Consider the following 15,715-nt stretch of genomic DNA (forward strand, 5'->3'; position numbering starts at 1 on the left):
TTTAAGACTAATTATTAATTTCAATTATTTGTTTAGGACTAGTCGATTAATCGCTTATTATTGGCAAATGCTCTTTACACAAATCTGATCATCGAGTTGTATCAATTTTAAATGCTTAGTAATACTAATCAATTTTTACACTTCATCAATTTCGTTTCCATTACATTTTTATACAGTGAGTCGTCAAAGGATTTGCTGCCCTTTTATGTCGTAGAAAAAATTATTATCACCGTTGGTTTTTTCATGTCGTCGAAACTGGTTTAAGACTTGATTTCTTTTTACTTGATTTCTTCTTTTTTTGTAGTACGCTTTTAGGAAAATATGCCATTCTAACACTCTAAGTAGACTAGGTTCTTGAAATTTTTACAATAGATTATTGTTCTTGGTATTGTTTATTATTGGTATCAATTAATTTTCTTAAGGTTTTTTCTCATCGTAAGATATTTAATTTGTTTCGAATATAAAGTGGAAAAGATTACAAGTCAAAGGCAAAAAGGCAGGCGTTTTTTCCGGTTTAGTTTATATAGTGTAGATTTAGTGGGAGAAAGTTAAGAGAGGAACAAACTTGGGGACTAGGGAACTAGGGTATCTCAAACAGCCATTTTCAAGTGGAAAAAAGATAGAAAAGCTTTTATTGCGGCAGTCGTTTTTGGTTAGTAGAATTCCCCACCATTCAGCATTCCCTAAATGGCAATTTATCAAATATGCTTGTGGTTCTTATGTTACAACTAATATGAGCACAATTAATTACGAGTTCTGCTGCTGCCGCCGCCTGACAAATTCATTAGTTCAATTAATTTCCTTCTTCTTTTGTTCGTCTACCGCTCATAAAATATGCTAAGGCCACGTTTAATTTATTTATATTTCTATACCTATTTAATGTTCTTGAGCTTAACGCAACACGAGTGGAAAGAACGTGGAACGTGATATTGTGTCCAACATTCTTAATACATCTAATCAGGCTTCAGTTAAGGTAAAGTGAAGTGAAGTTAAGTGAAGTGAAGTGAAGTGAGGGAAATGGAAAAGGCAAAGGCAAAGGCAAACAAAGGAAATATAAAACGCTGTAAAAGGGTAATTGAAACGAAATTGCTGCACACAATGTGCATGAAAAAAGTGTGAAGTGAACGGGCAAAGTAAACAAATTGGAAATGGACTAGAAAAGGTAAAAAGCGAGGAAAACTATAGAAAAGCTTGAAGGAGAAGTTGTTAGCAATACCAAAATTCTAGCGTAAAAGCTGAAGAAAAGACAATAGAAGTATTATTACCTTAAAAGATAAATGGATAAGTCAAAGGATATTTAGAAGATATTTTATCAGAGTTAAATCAAACAAAAAACCTTATATAAATTTTGAAAAATGTTTAACGAAAGGTTAATGGTTAAGAGAATAGTGTATCAAACGTGCTTAACCTTTAATTCAGAGAGCTCGCTTCGGTTTAAATTGATTAAGAACACCTAACCTAGGTCTAAAACAAAATCAGGCATAAGCGTAAAACGTAAGCTGGCTAAAAGCTAATCATCGTTAAATATACATATATATATATACATAGTATACAGAAGCACATTTTTACATTTTTTGTTCGCTTAACTCCTTTCTTTTTTTCCTGTGGTGGCGGGGTGTCCAGAATCTTGAATGGTGAGCGGAAAAAGTGTCAACACTCGTTTATTTTTTTCTGGTCGTGTAGTGGATTGGGGATGTTGGGTATCTCAAGCGTTCATTATCACGCAACGATGGCGGCCATTGCGGATGATGCTGATGATGATGATGATGATGACGGGTGATGCGCAGTGGGGGCAACCTGAGAATGATGCTGATGGTGCTGCTGCTCGTTGGTTTTGTGTTGAGATTGGGAGTGGGAATGGGAACGGGAATGGGGCTGGGAAATGTGATGGACCGGAAAACTCCACAGAGCAAAAGGCATCTGCTGCTGGACCAACAAAAGCAGTTGGCGTAATTTGTTGGTCGTCGTTGTTGTCGTAGTAGTATCTTTCCCAGATCCTGCCGCTCCTGCTGCTCCATTTATTGTCGCCTGTGTTGCTGCTGTTGCTGCTGCTGGTGCTCTTGTTTCGCTCGAAACTCCCGGGCAGGTATTGCCATCATCGCTACCATTGCGCCGCCTGGCACACCGCATCTGCATCTGCATCAGCTGCAGCTCGCCGCGTCGTCATTCATCCCAGAGGCACTGTTGTTTCTGCCGCACATAATAGGTGAACTGTGTGCACTTGCGGCAGGTCTTGATGCCGCAGCGATAATTCGTCTGCTGAGCCTGCTGCTGTGCGCCCGAAGAGTCGGCCCCCGCTCCCACCCCCTTGCCCTTGCAGTACTTGAGCCCGCAGGGATACCAGCCGATGCAGGTCTCCAGGTTGCACAGGCAGGGCGCCCACAGGCTGCTCACCTCGTTGCAGCGCGTGGATAGCGTGTCCGGGAACTTCTCGGTGGCCGCCTCCAGGCTGGAAATCGAGGAGCCTGTAGGAGTCCACATAAAGCAAACGAAAAACGAAACAAAAGCGTAAACAAAAAGTTGCAAAGTCCAAAATTCCCTCGGAACATTTCGATTTTTACAGGCAAGTTTCTTCCTCTTTTTTTTTTACTTTAAACAAGGTTTCAATAAATTTTCGTTTTGATTTTCGCACAGCGTCTTCAACTTTTGGTCAGCATGTGAAAATGCAATTATCTTACTTACTATTGCTCCCAAAAAAAGGATTATACACAGAAAGACCTTAAAAAGACTTCTTGTTATCAAATAAATGGAATTTTGTTAACAAGAAGTTTTACTTGAGACCAAAATGCATTTCGTTTGTGGTTTTTATTATAGCCAAATCGTTTTATTTTGGCAAATAAATTATTCAGTTTGTTTTACCCTGCATGTGCGTCCACATAACTTTTATTAATTACGTTTCTGCACAACTTGAACTAATTTGCGAAGCGCACGCGAATAAACATTTAATGGGTTAAAAGTTTAAATAGTCAAAAACACAAAAGTCACTTATATTTCATGGCAAAACAAATTTTTAAATTTAAAATTTCAATAAAAATATTGGTAAAGGTACTTATGATATGAGTTATTTACTTTGACTTGAGTGTTTGATTTTTCAAGTTTTATAAACTAGGTTGTTCTGCTGTTTTTACTGTTTTATTTGCGTTGGATTCTAACTTTAAGGAGGAAACATTTACAAAAGGTTTAAGTATTTCATAACAATAAAAAGTGCCAAGATCAAAATATCTTTCAGTTTAAGAGTTTTGGCAAAAGTAAGCTAAACTTTGTTTGATTTTTATACAATATATTTATGGTTATTTAAGTTTACAAAAAAATATTGTTCTGCGTAATCGTATTTAATCGTATTTTATTTCCCATGGATTCTAGAGAATAACTTTAGGCTGGAAACATTACCTTAAAAAATGTTTTAATATTTAAAAAAATAAAAACTACTAAAAAGGAAACCTCTTTCAATTTAAGATTTTGTCTTAAAAAGTGGTAAACATTTTGCTTAACTTATGTCAAGATATGTTAGCTTGACTCGAGTATATGATTATTTAATAAATAAATAAGGTTGTTCTGCGTTTTTCCCCATATTATTTATAATGGGTTCCCCCCGAGAAGCACACTCACCTGGCAATTCCGCCCAGGCCTTGAGGTCCACATCCCGCACGTAGGTGGCGTCCATAGCTTCCGAGCAGAGGCCCTGCAAGTGGCGCGTGATGGGCAGGGAGCGGTTCAGCTGCACCCAGCTGCTCATGGTGAAGGTCTCCCGGCCCTTGTCCTCCTCGGGAGTGCGAATGGTGTGGGGATTCTTCTGGCGCAGCTTGGCCATGGCCGCCGAGGAGATGAAGTCGCCCTTGTTGAACTTGGTGGCGAAGCACATGACTTGGTACTGGCTCTGGCCACGCTCCTCCTCGCCCAGCACCAAAGCCTTGAGGATTTGAACCTCCTGCAAGCGACGAAAAGGGAATAATATTTAAAGTTTTAAATTCTGTAATTAAATGCCTTGTTATCCTTCTACTTACATTGCGAAAGTCGATGACCTGGGTGATGAGCGTTCCGTCGGTTTTCTGAAACTCCAGTGTTATCAGGTCCTCGCCAATGTTGGAGGTAATGCTCTCCTGGATCACCTCGCCGCCCTGCAGAGAATCGGATTAGGGAGCAACAAGTGTTAAATTACTTTCTCGGCATTTCACATTCTCAATTCCTAAGCCCCAGCCCACATGCAACTAAAATATTAACACAGCACACAAAGGCAGTCATGAGCTGGGGGGGTTCCCTGTGTTGTCAGGACTTAAATTAACTATGACAGGTCCTGAAGCTGGGCGGCCATGAACCAAATTAGAGTCAAGAGAGTTGAAAAATAGAAAAAAAAAAAAGGAAAGGAAAGGAAAACATGAGAGGCCAACGAAAACGAAACGGAGATGGGATGAGATGAGATGGGCTTTGGAAAAGGGCAGGCTGCCTACGAACTCAACTCGTAACACCACAACAACATCTCGAAATGTAGTTCAACAACAACGAAAACAACAACAGAATTTGCTCTTTACACGTGTACACGAACAAATAAGTTAGTTGCGGGTGTTATTGTTGCTATACTCTAAGATAGGGCATTATGATTTTTGGTAAGAGTTTGAACACAAAATTAAATTTGGGTTCCTAATAGTACATACTGTTTGTATATCTGCCTAATCAGCCTATGATCAATTTTACTTTTCAATTGTAATTCAACAATAACCATTTAAGTAAATAAAATAGGACCAGTAACAAGTTTAAAAGGTTTTAAAATTTTCTAACAAATTTTATTTTTCTATTAGAAAGTAACTATTATATTGTATTTAAGCTTTTCAAGGGTATCTAAAATATCGGTCCTGAAATCCACCTATATTTTCCGAATTTTTTTGCTCTTGTTGCTGCTGGGTTTTCTGTGTGTTTGCACAAAGGCGCATGTAAACAAAGAATGACGAAGAGTAAAGAGAGGAAAGAGAGAGGGGAAAAGGATGTCGGAGAGGTAGAGCAGAAGGAAGAGAGGCATCAGGACATTTTGGGGCCAGGGACAGAGACAGAGAGAGTGCAGAACAATGAAGGATGTCACATGTAAACAAATACGGCCCCAGTGTGTGCGACTGAGATAGAAGAGTTTTGTTGCTGTCGGCTTTCATTATAGAAGACCAGCGCTGTTTTTGGCCAACTAATCTAAAATTTATGGAAAAGCCGAAAGCAAAGTGTCAATATTGAGCCAGTCAAACAAAGCCAACTAATATTAAAGTGGAAAAATGAAACGTCAGCAAAGTGAAAGCCCTGACATCCACTGACATTGAGCTGCATTTGTTGTATTGGCTCTCAAAATAAAAGTTTTATTTGTGGCATACTATTAAACAAGTTTAATAACGACCTTCTCTAAGCGTATCATTATTTTTGATTTTATTATCAAATTTAACTAACGCCAGACTATCATTTAATTGGCTATTGTCAAAGTACAAGTGCACATGTAGACAATGCCATTGATAGTTTACACAAATTACGAACAATTAAGGACACATAATTGATCGTTTGGATACGTGATTATGGCAATTGTGCAACATTATATAGATTGTCTGTAGCTAAACAAATCAAAACCAAAATAAAACATGCGTGGGCAACCTTTAATAATAAATTCAAAACATAAAGGAACCAAGATGGGAATGAAATTAATTTTTGACTTGGTTCCCATACAAACTTTTCAGCATTTAATTAGGAGTTTGTTTAAAATGGCCTTCGCATAAACACACTTGCTTAACTTAGCAAATTAAAAAAAAAAAATAATAAAATATGGCTCATATCAACTGTCAAAATGCAAAATAGGCTGGCCTTAAGTTTCAAAATTTGTTTGACAGTAAAAATATTGTTAGTTTTCTGATTACATCTGCAATTAAGCTTATTAATTTCTTGCCCAACGAAATTGTTTATTTGTATAGTTTTAACAAACACCTCTCTTTTACTCTCTGTCTCTCCCATTTTGAATTGTTTTATTTTGGCGCGCTAATTTTCGAATTGAGCTGTTCGAAAATCAGATGGACAGCGCTGCTAGCGTCATTGTTCTTTTTGCCTTTTTGTTATTGCTTTCGTTGGGGCTAAGTGTTTTCTGTGATTTTGGTTGTTGTTTCGCACCTGATTTTGAACGTTGATGAGCAGCTGGGAGTGGACACGGTCCACGCCCACCAACAAATTGCAGAGCAGGAACCACATAAATGCGCGACTATGCTTGAAATAGTGATTTCGACTGACCACACGACCGCTGCACTTGACACGCGAATGGTTTTTTGAGGCATTTAAAGCAGTTAAATGATTTAAGCGCCAGCGGATGTGCGATTCGCGAATCGCTTCGGCGGCGTTTGCAGCGCGCTGATGCGGATGCTCCGCTTCCAGTATCATTTCGGTGCGACACACACGATAAATCGTAAATAAAACCGCACGGAACGAACCACTCGCGTCGAAATAATGAAAATAAGTGACGAAAATAACTGGCGACGGGGTTGCTCACTGGAAAACGTATTTTCGAAATCAGCTGAGCGGTGTGACCGTAAGCGGAAATGCCAAAAGCGGGCTGCCCACCTGCTGCGATTGCAGCCCTGAAAAAGTACTTAAATATTTTAAGGAATTCAAATGAATATAAATAAGTTTAGAAAAAATTTTACATTGTGTTTAACTTGTCAAATAAAAATCCAAAAATTGGAGTATGCATAAAAATGTTTAATTTTTAAATTGTATGTAGTGCTTTTTATTGTATTCCGTCGTTATAATAATTTAACTAATTTTCACATCTGATAAAATTAAGAGCTGAAAGAGTGATTTTAATACTATTCACCTTAGTATTAAAGTCCACCCATAGGTAAGTCCGCTGCATACGTTCACACTGCCATCACAGCTGATGCCTCCACTATGCACTAAAATTGGCCAAAACGCGTTGCCCCGCAGTCGCTTGTGACGTGTTGTTTTTTTGTAAATTATGTTTTTTAGCCACTAAAAAGGGAAAAGTTTGTTAAAAATACACTAAATCCGACTTTAAACGACGGCTGCCACACACAAACCACAATGCTGACCCTGCGGGAGCGCCAAATCAGTAAGGAACAGCAGAATCAGTGCCTCCTGCCTTCGGCAACTCTTAATTAATGGCTTTTTTCCAAACGAATCGTTCCAGATGCCATTAAGCAAATGCTTAATTTAAACTCGCAGCAGCCAAAAGCTTTGGCCGCCGAACCCGTGTGGAAGATCCTCATCTACGATCGCGTGGGCCAGGACATAATATCGCCAATTATTTCCATCAAGGAGCTGCGCGAATTGGGTGTAACCCTGCATGTGTAAGTTGGCCAAGGATTCTTTGGAAATCTATCTTAAATATATATTCTTGTTCCCCAGACAACTCCACTCCGATCGCGACTCCATTCCGGATGTGCCTGCCATCTACTTTTGCCTGCCCACCGACGAGAATCTGGACAGGATTCAGCAGGACTTTTCAAATGGCCTTTATGATGTGTACCACCTGAACTTCCTGGCTCCCATTACACGTAGCAAAATCGAAAATCTAGCTGCTGCCGCCTTGCATGCCGGTTGCGTGGCCAATATCCATCGCGTTTACGATCAGTATGTGAACTTCATCAGCCTGGAGGATGATTTCTTTGTCCTGAAGCATCAACAGAGCGATCAGCTCTCCTACTATGCCATCAATCGGGCCAATACCCGTGATGAGGAGATGGAGGCGCTGATGGACTCCATTGTGGACTCGCTCTTTGCCCTATTTGTGACCCTGGGCAATGTGCCCATCATCCGCTGTCCGCGAAACAGTGCCGCAGAGATGGTGGCCCGCAAGCTGGAGAAGAAGCTGCGCGAAAACCTCTGGGATGCGCGTGCCAATCTATTCCACATGGATGCCACGCAGGCAGGCGGCGGAGTTTTCAGCTTCCAGCGACCAGTGCTGCTGCTGCTTGACAGAAACATGGATCTGGCCACGCCGCTGCATCACACCTGGTCCTATCAGGCGCTGGTGCACGATGTCCTGGACTTGGGCCTCAATTTGGTCTATGTGGAGGATGAGACAGCCAGTGCTGGCAAGTTTATCACTCAATCTAGACCAATCTAACTTTTATAACTCATAACTCCCCCCTTTTTAGGTGCCCGCAAGAAGCCCAAAGCCTGCGATTTGGACCGCAACGATCGCTTCTGGATGACGCACAAGGGCAGCCCGTTTCCAACAGTGGCCGAGGCCATTCAGGAGGAACTGGAGTCGTACCGCAACTCCGAGGAGGAGATCAAGCGCCTGAAGACCTCCATGGGCATTGAGGGCGAGTCGGACATTGCCTTCTCGCTGGTCAACGACACCACCGCCCGGCTGACCAACGCCGTCAATTCGCTGCCCCAGTTGATGGAGAAGAAGCGACTGATCGACATGCACACCAAGATTGCTACTTCTATCCTGAACTTCATCAAGGCACGTCGTCTGGATTCGTATTTCGAAATCGAGGAGAAGGTCATGTCGAAGCAGACACTGGACAGGCCGCTCTTGGATCTGCTGCGCGACGGGGAGTTCGGTCAGGCGGAGGACAAGCTGCGGCTGTACATCATATACTTCATCTGCGCCCAGCAGCTGCCCGAATCGGAGCAGGAGCGGCTCAAGGAGGCGCTGCAGGCGGCCGGCTGTGACCTGACTGCCTTGGCGTATGTGCAGCGCTGGAAGGGCATTATGAACCGCTCGCCGGGCATCCACCAGGCCACTCAGTACGAGGGCGGCGGCACCAAGACTGTGTCCATGTTCACCAAGCTCGTCTCGCAGGGCAGCTCCTTTGTGATGGAGGGAGTCAAGAATCTGGTGGTCAAGCGGCATGTAAGTATCTGACTGCTATTTGTTTTACTGCAGTACTAATTTAAATTTCTTAACAGAACCTGCCTGTCACCAAGATCACCGAACAGGTGATGGAGTGCCGCAGCAATGCGGAGACGGATGACTATCTCTATCTGGATCCCAAGCTACTCAAAGGCGGCGATGTGCTGCCCAAGAACCGGGCTCCATTCCAGGATGCCGTGGTCTTCATGGTCGGCGGTGGCAACTACATTGAGTACCAGAACCTGGTGGACTTCATCAAGCAGAAGCAAACGTCCAATGTGCAACGGCGGATCATCTACGGCGCTTCCACGCTGACCAATGCGAGGCAGTTCCTCAAGGAGCTGTCCGCCCTGGGCAGCGAAATTCAGTCACCCACGGCGACGAGTTAGGAGCGGCTGCTTCGATTCCATTGCTGCTGAGCGGAGTGGACCGGGTTTTGGATGTGTGCATGTGTGTCTCTGTGTGGCTGCTTTCGTTTACTTTAAGCATATCCAAAAATAAATTAAATGCCAGGCAAAAAAGTGGAACGCAAGGGGCGAACTGAGCACTGAACAGCACTCGGCAATTACTCCAACCTGACGCTTAATCCCCGAAGGACAACAAGCAAAAACATGCGTAGCCCCGTGTACAACAAGCCCAGGGAGATGGAGTTGGCGATGGAGATGGAGATGGTGATGGGACGACGGGCAGGGGCACTCGCATTCTAGGCACCCATTAACACCAACTTGGCAACGCTTTGATGGACAGCTGACAGACAACCAGTCAACTGAGGCCGAGGCTGAGGCGTTGATGGCCCCGACTTCATCCAGTCGATACCTTCGGCGGTGCCACAATTATGGGGCGACAACTATGCGCGGCACTTGGGGACAGGCGCAGAAGTTAGCTGGCAGGGCCAGAGCCCGGCAATTAGCACTATCCCTAGCCAGCTATGAATGGACAGTCGAACGCCAGAGGACGGAGCACGAGCACTCAGCGGATTTCTTTCGAAGCACTGCAGCACTGATTGAATGCCGCTTCTTTGGGAGACGGCCAGGCAGGCAAGTCAATCAAAGTGGAGCGTTAAATTATCCCTGGAACTTCCCTTGTAGTCCAGCTTTTTGCCAGTATGTTGTTTATCCTAGGCTTGGCTTGCAATAAAATTACAGTCTTGCTTAATTTTTAAAAAACCAAACTTTATATTAATTTTAAGGAGTATTATTATAAAGCTTTGGTTTTACCCCTGCGTTATAGATTAAAATATCTTAAAAATATGTATATAACAAGTTAAAACACTTGAACTCCTCAAGGTTGCTTTTAAAATACTTATATTTTGATTATTACAAATTCAATAAATTTGGGGCTTACAGATTTAATTAATTTAAAAATTGTTATATATGAAGTAAAACTTATTCAAATTGCTTTTGAAATTGACAAATTATATCTATGGTAAACTTTATGTTTGTCAGAACTGTCTTCACTGATAAAAAATTAAATAGTAAAATAATATCCGACTACTGATATTATACACAATGAGCTTAAAACCTAATGATTTAATATAAAAAATATTTGATGGCCTAATATGGCTTAAATTTTTATTTTATTTTTAGATATTAAAACCAACTTCGGAAAAAAACAGAATAGTAAATGGAAATATCTGGCTTTTGAATCTAAAATTGTATATCTCTTATTTAAATTAAATATATAAATCCATAATATATACAGTGCTTAATAAATTAAACGATTTAATATTAAAATATTTGAAATATGGGTACTATTTGTTTTATTGTATTATAATTAAAATGATATAGTACAAATTTAGATTACATTATTAGACATATAAAACAAAAACAGTAAAATAAATTAAATTTCATAATTCTTAACTTAATTATTCCAATCAAACATAAAATATTTAAACTGAGTATAAAATACTTGGATGTTCTACATTGTTACTTTGGAATTTCTAAAAGATTAAATTAAAGGTAAAAGTTCATAAGCTGTTCAGAAATCAAAAGACAGAAAAATCAAAAAGTCAAGCCCAATAAATGATTCTAAATTGTCCCCAAGATAAAGCTCCGATTTAAAGTATTTCCAACCACTGTGGGCAGTTTTCCGAGATAATCGGGCAAACAAATACCAAAAAAAATAAAAAAGAAAAGTATGGAGAAGAAAAAACCGATCCGTGGGCTAATTAACACTTTTGGTAAATCAGAATTGATGGCCCCGCTGAAAGGCCACAGTAGAGATGATGACGCTGGCGGTGACGATGATTATTCATGGAGCGTTGAGTTTAAATATTGGTTTTGGTTGGGTTACTACTATCCAGAGACTACCCGTGGCCACAATTTAAATGTTAACATAAACAAGAGCAATTTAACAAAAGCCCAAGACCCAAAAATACAAAAAACTACAAAAAAAATATATACAAAAAACTGACCAAAAATCCAGGGGAAAAGAGAAGTCGAACGCCCAGCCAGAAACTGGTAACCCAAAGTGATTTCACGGGTGGTCCGAAAAGATGCGGCTCAAACAAATCATAAAGAAAAAATGAGAGGGAAAAACGACAACAGAAACTAACAACGCAAACGCAACATGAAAGAAATTCTTAACTTGCCACATGCATGAATCGATTATGTGGTAAATGCTGCAACTGTCCACGTGTGCGTGAGTATCTGTGTGTGGTGATCTTGGATCTTGTATCTCGGAGTTGGGAGTTTGGAGCTCCTCGCAGTCGAGACCCGAAAAAGCGAGGAGTAAAAAAAAAATGGTCAGGCAGCCGTTTCCCACATTCCTGCTGTGAATCATAATGGCTGCCGCTGTCGTCGTCTTGGTTCTGTTGGTTCTTTTGGGTCTGCTCTGCTCGGCTGGATCCGCATCGGTTCCCCTTCTCCAGCTCTGCAGCTCTGCAGCACAGCACACCGATATACACACTCGCCAACATCCCATACATATATCATAATCTTAACAACTCTTAACAAGGCAGAACAAATTCCAAAATTCGAGGAGCCGGACTCAAACAGCCAGTCAGGCGGTCGGACGATCCCACAAAATGAAGTGCCCGCCAGACAGAGAAGGCGATCTTCGAGCTTCAGCTTCGGCTGCGGATCTTCAGACCCAATGAATGGACGATGACGCGAAGCGGAGAGTAGTCTTAAGAGATCTGGGCAGACATACAAAAATCTGGTGTACCTCAATTTTATTACATTTTCATTCTACTAGCCCTTAGTTTTTAAAGTATATTTTTGAAAGATGTACGCTTATACGACTGTGTAATCCAAGTAGGTAGATTGTAAGCTAAAGAATTGCTGAATTTATAGGAAAAGAAATAATCTGCATATTTGTAAAACTATCCAAAAGTTAAGTTAATATAAAAACTCATACGTTACAGAAGTAGGAATAAATTACATACTTGTAAAATTATCCAAAAGTAAAGGAAATATAAAATCTAGGAATACATTAAGTACAGAATAAAGATAAATATAATGCATTGATTAGCAATTTAAATGTCAATTTACCCTAATTTTCTAATTAATTTATTAAAAATTCTTACTGATTTAAATGTTTGTCCTTCGCGCACTAATTTTATGCTGTTATAATATAAAAATCATTTTTTCTTACAGATAACATTTTTTTTTAAGAATTTAAAGAATGCTTATATCAGCTTTAGTTTTTACTTACTTTTTGGCTGTCCATCTGGGGACATGTAATTAATCTTATAAAATACCTCACGATTTACCTAGCTTTAACACAAAGAGTTGTATTTATTTTGCTGTTTCTTTCTTATATGTTATGTTCATTTATTTAGAATTTGACCTTGTTCTGACCTTTTTTCTTTATTTTGTAATCTATTGCATATTTCTTGGTTGCAAAGAAAACTTAATTTTGTTGGTCTTTTTATTTTCTAGGAGTACCTTTCATTACTAAACAATTTTCCGGTCAGTGCTTCCCAAACTGTAAAGCATTTACATTTACATTTTTGTTTGATCTGCCATGTGCCTCCGGATTCCCACTTGCTGCACTTGCCCCAGTAGCCTTTTTTGTATTATCCTTGTCAGCGTTTTGTTGGCACAACCTATTGTTTGTGCCACAAACATTTTCGTTGGGAACCGCCGCCTTCGGTGGTCCACTTGCATTGTGAATCGGCGATCATGAGCGGCATGTTAATTAATCAGCCAAATAATAATACAGCACCCCTTGAAGATAAAGAAACGAGCCGAAACGCAGAGGGGAAGGGAGGGCTTTCAAATATTTGCCGGCAATAAAAGAGCAGCATGGCACAGGATGGGATGGATCATCCTGGCAGGAGTGGGAGCAGCCTTGTTAGCGGCTTGTTAGCCGGGCCACCAAAAAAACATGCTAAATAAAACAAACACAAAGGAGGAGGCCGAAAATGTGAAATAAAATAATAATAAAAGATGAGGACCCTGCATGGCTGGGGGCGATTTCCTGAAGCCATCAGAGAGAATGTGCAACAAGAAATTGATTTAAACAAAAATCTTATTGCGTGACGCATCACATGGCCCGGCCACGCCTCCTTTTGGCCAGCGATCATTAAAACAAAACGAAAACAAAAACAAAAACACAAACAAAACCAAAACCAAAATTCGAAATAAATGCAAGGAAATTGTAACCGGCTGGGGAATGGCCCCAACGGGGAAAAGTGGTGGGCTCCGGCAGGAACCCTACTTCACTGGGTCTTCATTATCCTGGCCTCGGGCGCTTTTTTGTTGGCCGGACTCGGACCGCTCCTAATGGCCACCAACAAACAGCAGCCAACAGCTTCATCAAACATAAACAAATACACTGGACATGGTCAGCTCTTACCCCACATGCTGCTCAAGAGAAGGGGGTCTCCCCGAATGCACTGCCAAAAACACTGGAAAATAAATTGGCTTAATTACAAATATAAAATAATACAACATCTAATAGTGTAATAATCTAATATGAAAATTAGACATTTTTAAATATTTCAGTTTAAATTTGAAAAGACATTTTAAAGTATAAAATAAATCACAAAGTTTTCTACTGATCGAAATAGGGATTGAAAAAGACAATTGGAATGTAAAATATTGGTAGTTAGATGTTATAATATTGATAATATTGATTAAAAGCAATCGAATAATTTAAAATATTTTACTTTTTACTTGTTTTTTGTATGTCACTTTTGGTACAATTTTGTATTAACGTATATTTTGTTTTATTCAAAAAAGTTAGGATTTATTTTTAAGTGTAACCGGATAAAAATGGTTAAAAAATTAAAAATTAAGCATTTAAACATATTCCTTAATACGTATAATATAGCCTTATCATATTATAAAGTAATAAAATTTAATTGAAAGTGAAATTAATAATTGTCCTATTATATTATTTTCGCTACAAAGGCAAACAATTTTTTTCAGTGTTTTGGGTCAGGCAGGAGAACCAAACCAACGAAGACGACGACGATGCCTCTGCTTTACGATCGCGTATCTCAAGTTTATCGCTTCATTTTCCATGTTTTATGCGCAATTTATGCCGCACAGGCCCAGTCGAAGTCGCAATTGCCCCGCTGCTGCCCGCTTAACCCCCTAAAGCCCCTAAAGCACCTAAAGCCCCCGCCCCGGCCCCAGAATCTTGGCCAGTTTGGTGGCCTGTGCTGACGCTTCTTTGGCTGGAGTTGGCAATTGCACACGCACCGCTTTGTCTGCCAAAGAAGAGGATGCTCCTTCTGCTTCGTCTGCAGCATCTGTGTGCCCTGGGAACCTGGAAAAGAGGAGCGGGAAGCGAGGGCCCAGCCCATATCCAACCCATACGCCAAGCATTCCCAACTCCAGCTCCATTGGCCATAAGTAGTTTTTGCTGCTCCGGCTACGATGGTTTTATTTCTGCGTGTGGTTTGTTTTAGACTCGTGCATAATAAAGTCGAACTAACATGTGGTTACAGAACAGAATGGTTGCACAGGTTTAGTGGCTGTGGGGGTTCGAAATTGCTTTCTTTGTTGGTAACTCAAATTAACCTCTCAGTTGTATCTAAACATCAAATAAAATCAACACATAAAAATTACACTGATATCATTCTGAATATATTAAAAGAAAACTACTTGAACACACTTAGTTAAGATATTAATTTTTATGGTTTTTCCAAATAGAAAATATAAAAGCAATGTAAAAATAATATTTCTTTGTACTTTAATTGCACGGTTTAGTTTGTTTGAACTCAAACATTCCAAAATAACTTTTTAATAAAACAAATTTGATATCATTCCTAAATTAGCATTGGAAAAGTGATTACTATTACTATGATGACTATTAATTGAATTATTTAAATATTTATATAATTTCGAAACTATTTTAATGTGCTTTTTAGGAACCCTATAGGTTTGATATAAGTAAAACATTTTTATGAATCTTTTCGTTGTGATAAAGGTAAGCCCTATAAAACATTTTAAATTAATTGACCTATAGTCCCTTAGTTACATCCCCATTATAATTAAATATTTTGTGAATTCGTTAGTAATTTTACATATAACTTCCTAAAAATTGTGATTTATATATGTAAAAGGAATGCCAGAATCGACCTGAAATGATGGCCTATTCCACCACCAATTTGTCTTTACGAATTTGACTTCTTAAGTCCACATCATTTTCCCTACATCAATGACTTCTCAAACAACTTGAACAATTAGCTGCCGCTTTGTAGGCAATTAACCCGCGATTAATGGGCGCACACATACCCTCGAAATGGGGGTTATAAAAATGTTCCCACTGCCTACACACACTCGCCTTTCTTCTCCCCTGTCCCCCGCTCATTTATTTGTGCTCGTGGTTAATTTTTTATTTTTATGTTTTGTCAGTGTTTATAATTAATCACCTGTTGTGTGTTGCATGCATCTGTGGTGGTGGAACCGGGGTTCCATTCCC

At 39.9% G+C, this 15,715-nt stretch overlaps 2 protein-coding genes across 2 annotated transcripts; one reads left to right on the forward strand and one right to left on the reverse strand.

Moving 5' to 3' along the window:
• Positions 1 to 1,391: 1,391 nt before the first annotated feature.
• LOC128262812 (out at first protein) lies at positions 1,392 to 6,578 on the reverse strand. Its single transcript, XM_052997340.1, is given in 4 exon segments — positions 1,392 to 2,465; positions 3,610 to 3,928; positions 4,005 to 4,118; positions 6,130 to 6,578. Coding segments are annotated over 4 exon segments (1,443 nt in total). The 5' UTR covers positions 6,394 to 6,578; the 3' UTR covers positions 1,392 to 1,719.
• Positions 6,579 to 6,887: 309 nt separating this feature from the next.
• On the forward strand, positions 6,888 to 9,975 carry LOC128262808 (protein sly1 homolog). Its single transcript, XM_052997335.1, has 5 exons — positions 6,888 to 7,081; positions 7,160 to 7,319; positions 7,378 to 8,066; positions 8,130 to 8,839; positions 8,896 to 9,975. The coding sequence occupies exons 1-5, from the start codon at positions 7,054 to 7,056 to the stop codon at positions 9,226 to 9,228; spliced, it is 1,920 nt and encodes a 639-aa protein (XP_052853295.1). The 5' UTR covers positions 6,888 to 7,053; the 3' UTR covers positions 9,229 to 9,975.
• Positions 9,976 to 15,715: the final 5,740 nt, after the last annotated feature.

Source organism: Drosophila gunungcola, unplaced genomic scaffold (genome assembly GCF_025200985.1).
Source record: "Drosophila gunungcola strain Sukarami unplaced genomic scaffold, Dgunungcola_SK_2 000001F, whole genome shotgun sequence".
NCBI lineage: Eukaryota > Metazoa > Arthropoda > Insecta > Diptera > Drosophilidae > Drosophila > Drosophila gunungcola.

Coding starts and splice junctions, on each gene's coding strand:
- LOC128262808 (XM_052997335.1), top strand. CDS start 7,054: ATGCTGACCCTGCGGGAGCGCCAAATCA. Junction 7,320..7,377: donor TTGGGTGTAACCCTGCATGT/GTAAGTTGGCCA, acceptor CTTGTTCCCCAG/ACAACTCCACTCCGATCGCG. Junction 8,067..8,129: donor GGATGAGACAGCCAGTGCTG/GCAAGTTTATCA, acceptor CCCCCTTTTTAG/GTGCCCGCAAGAAGCCCAAA.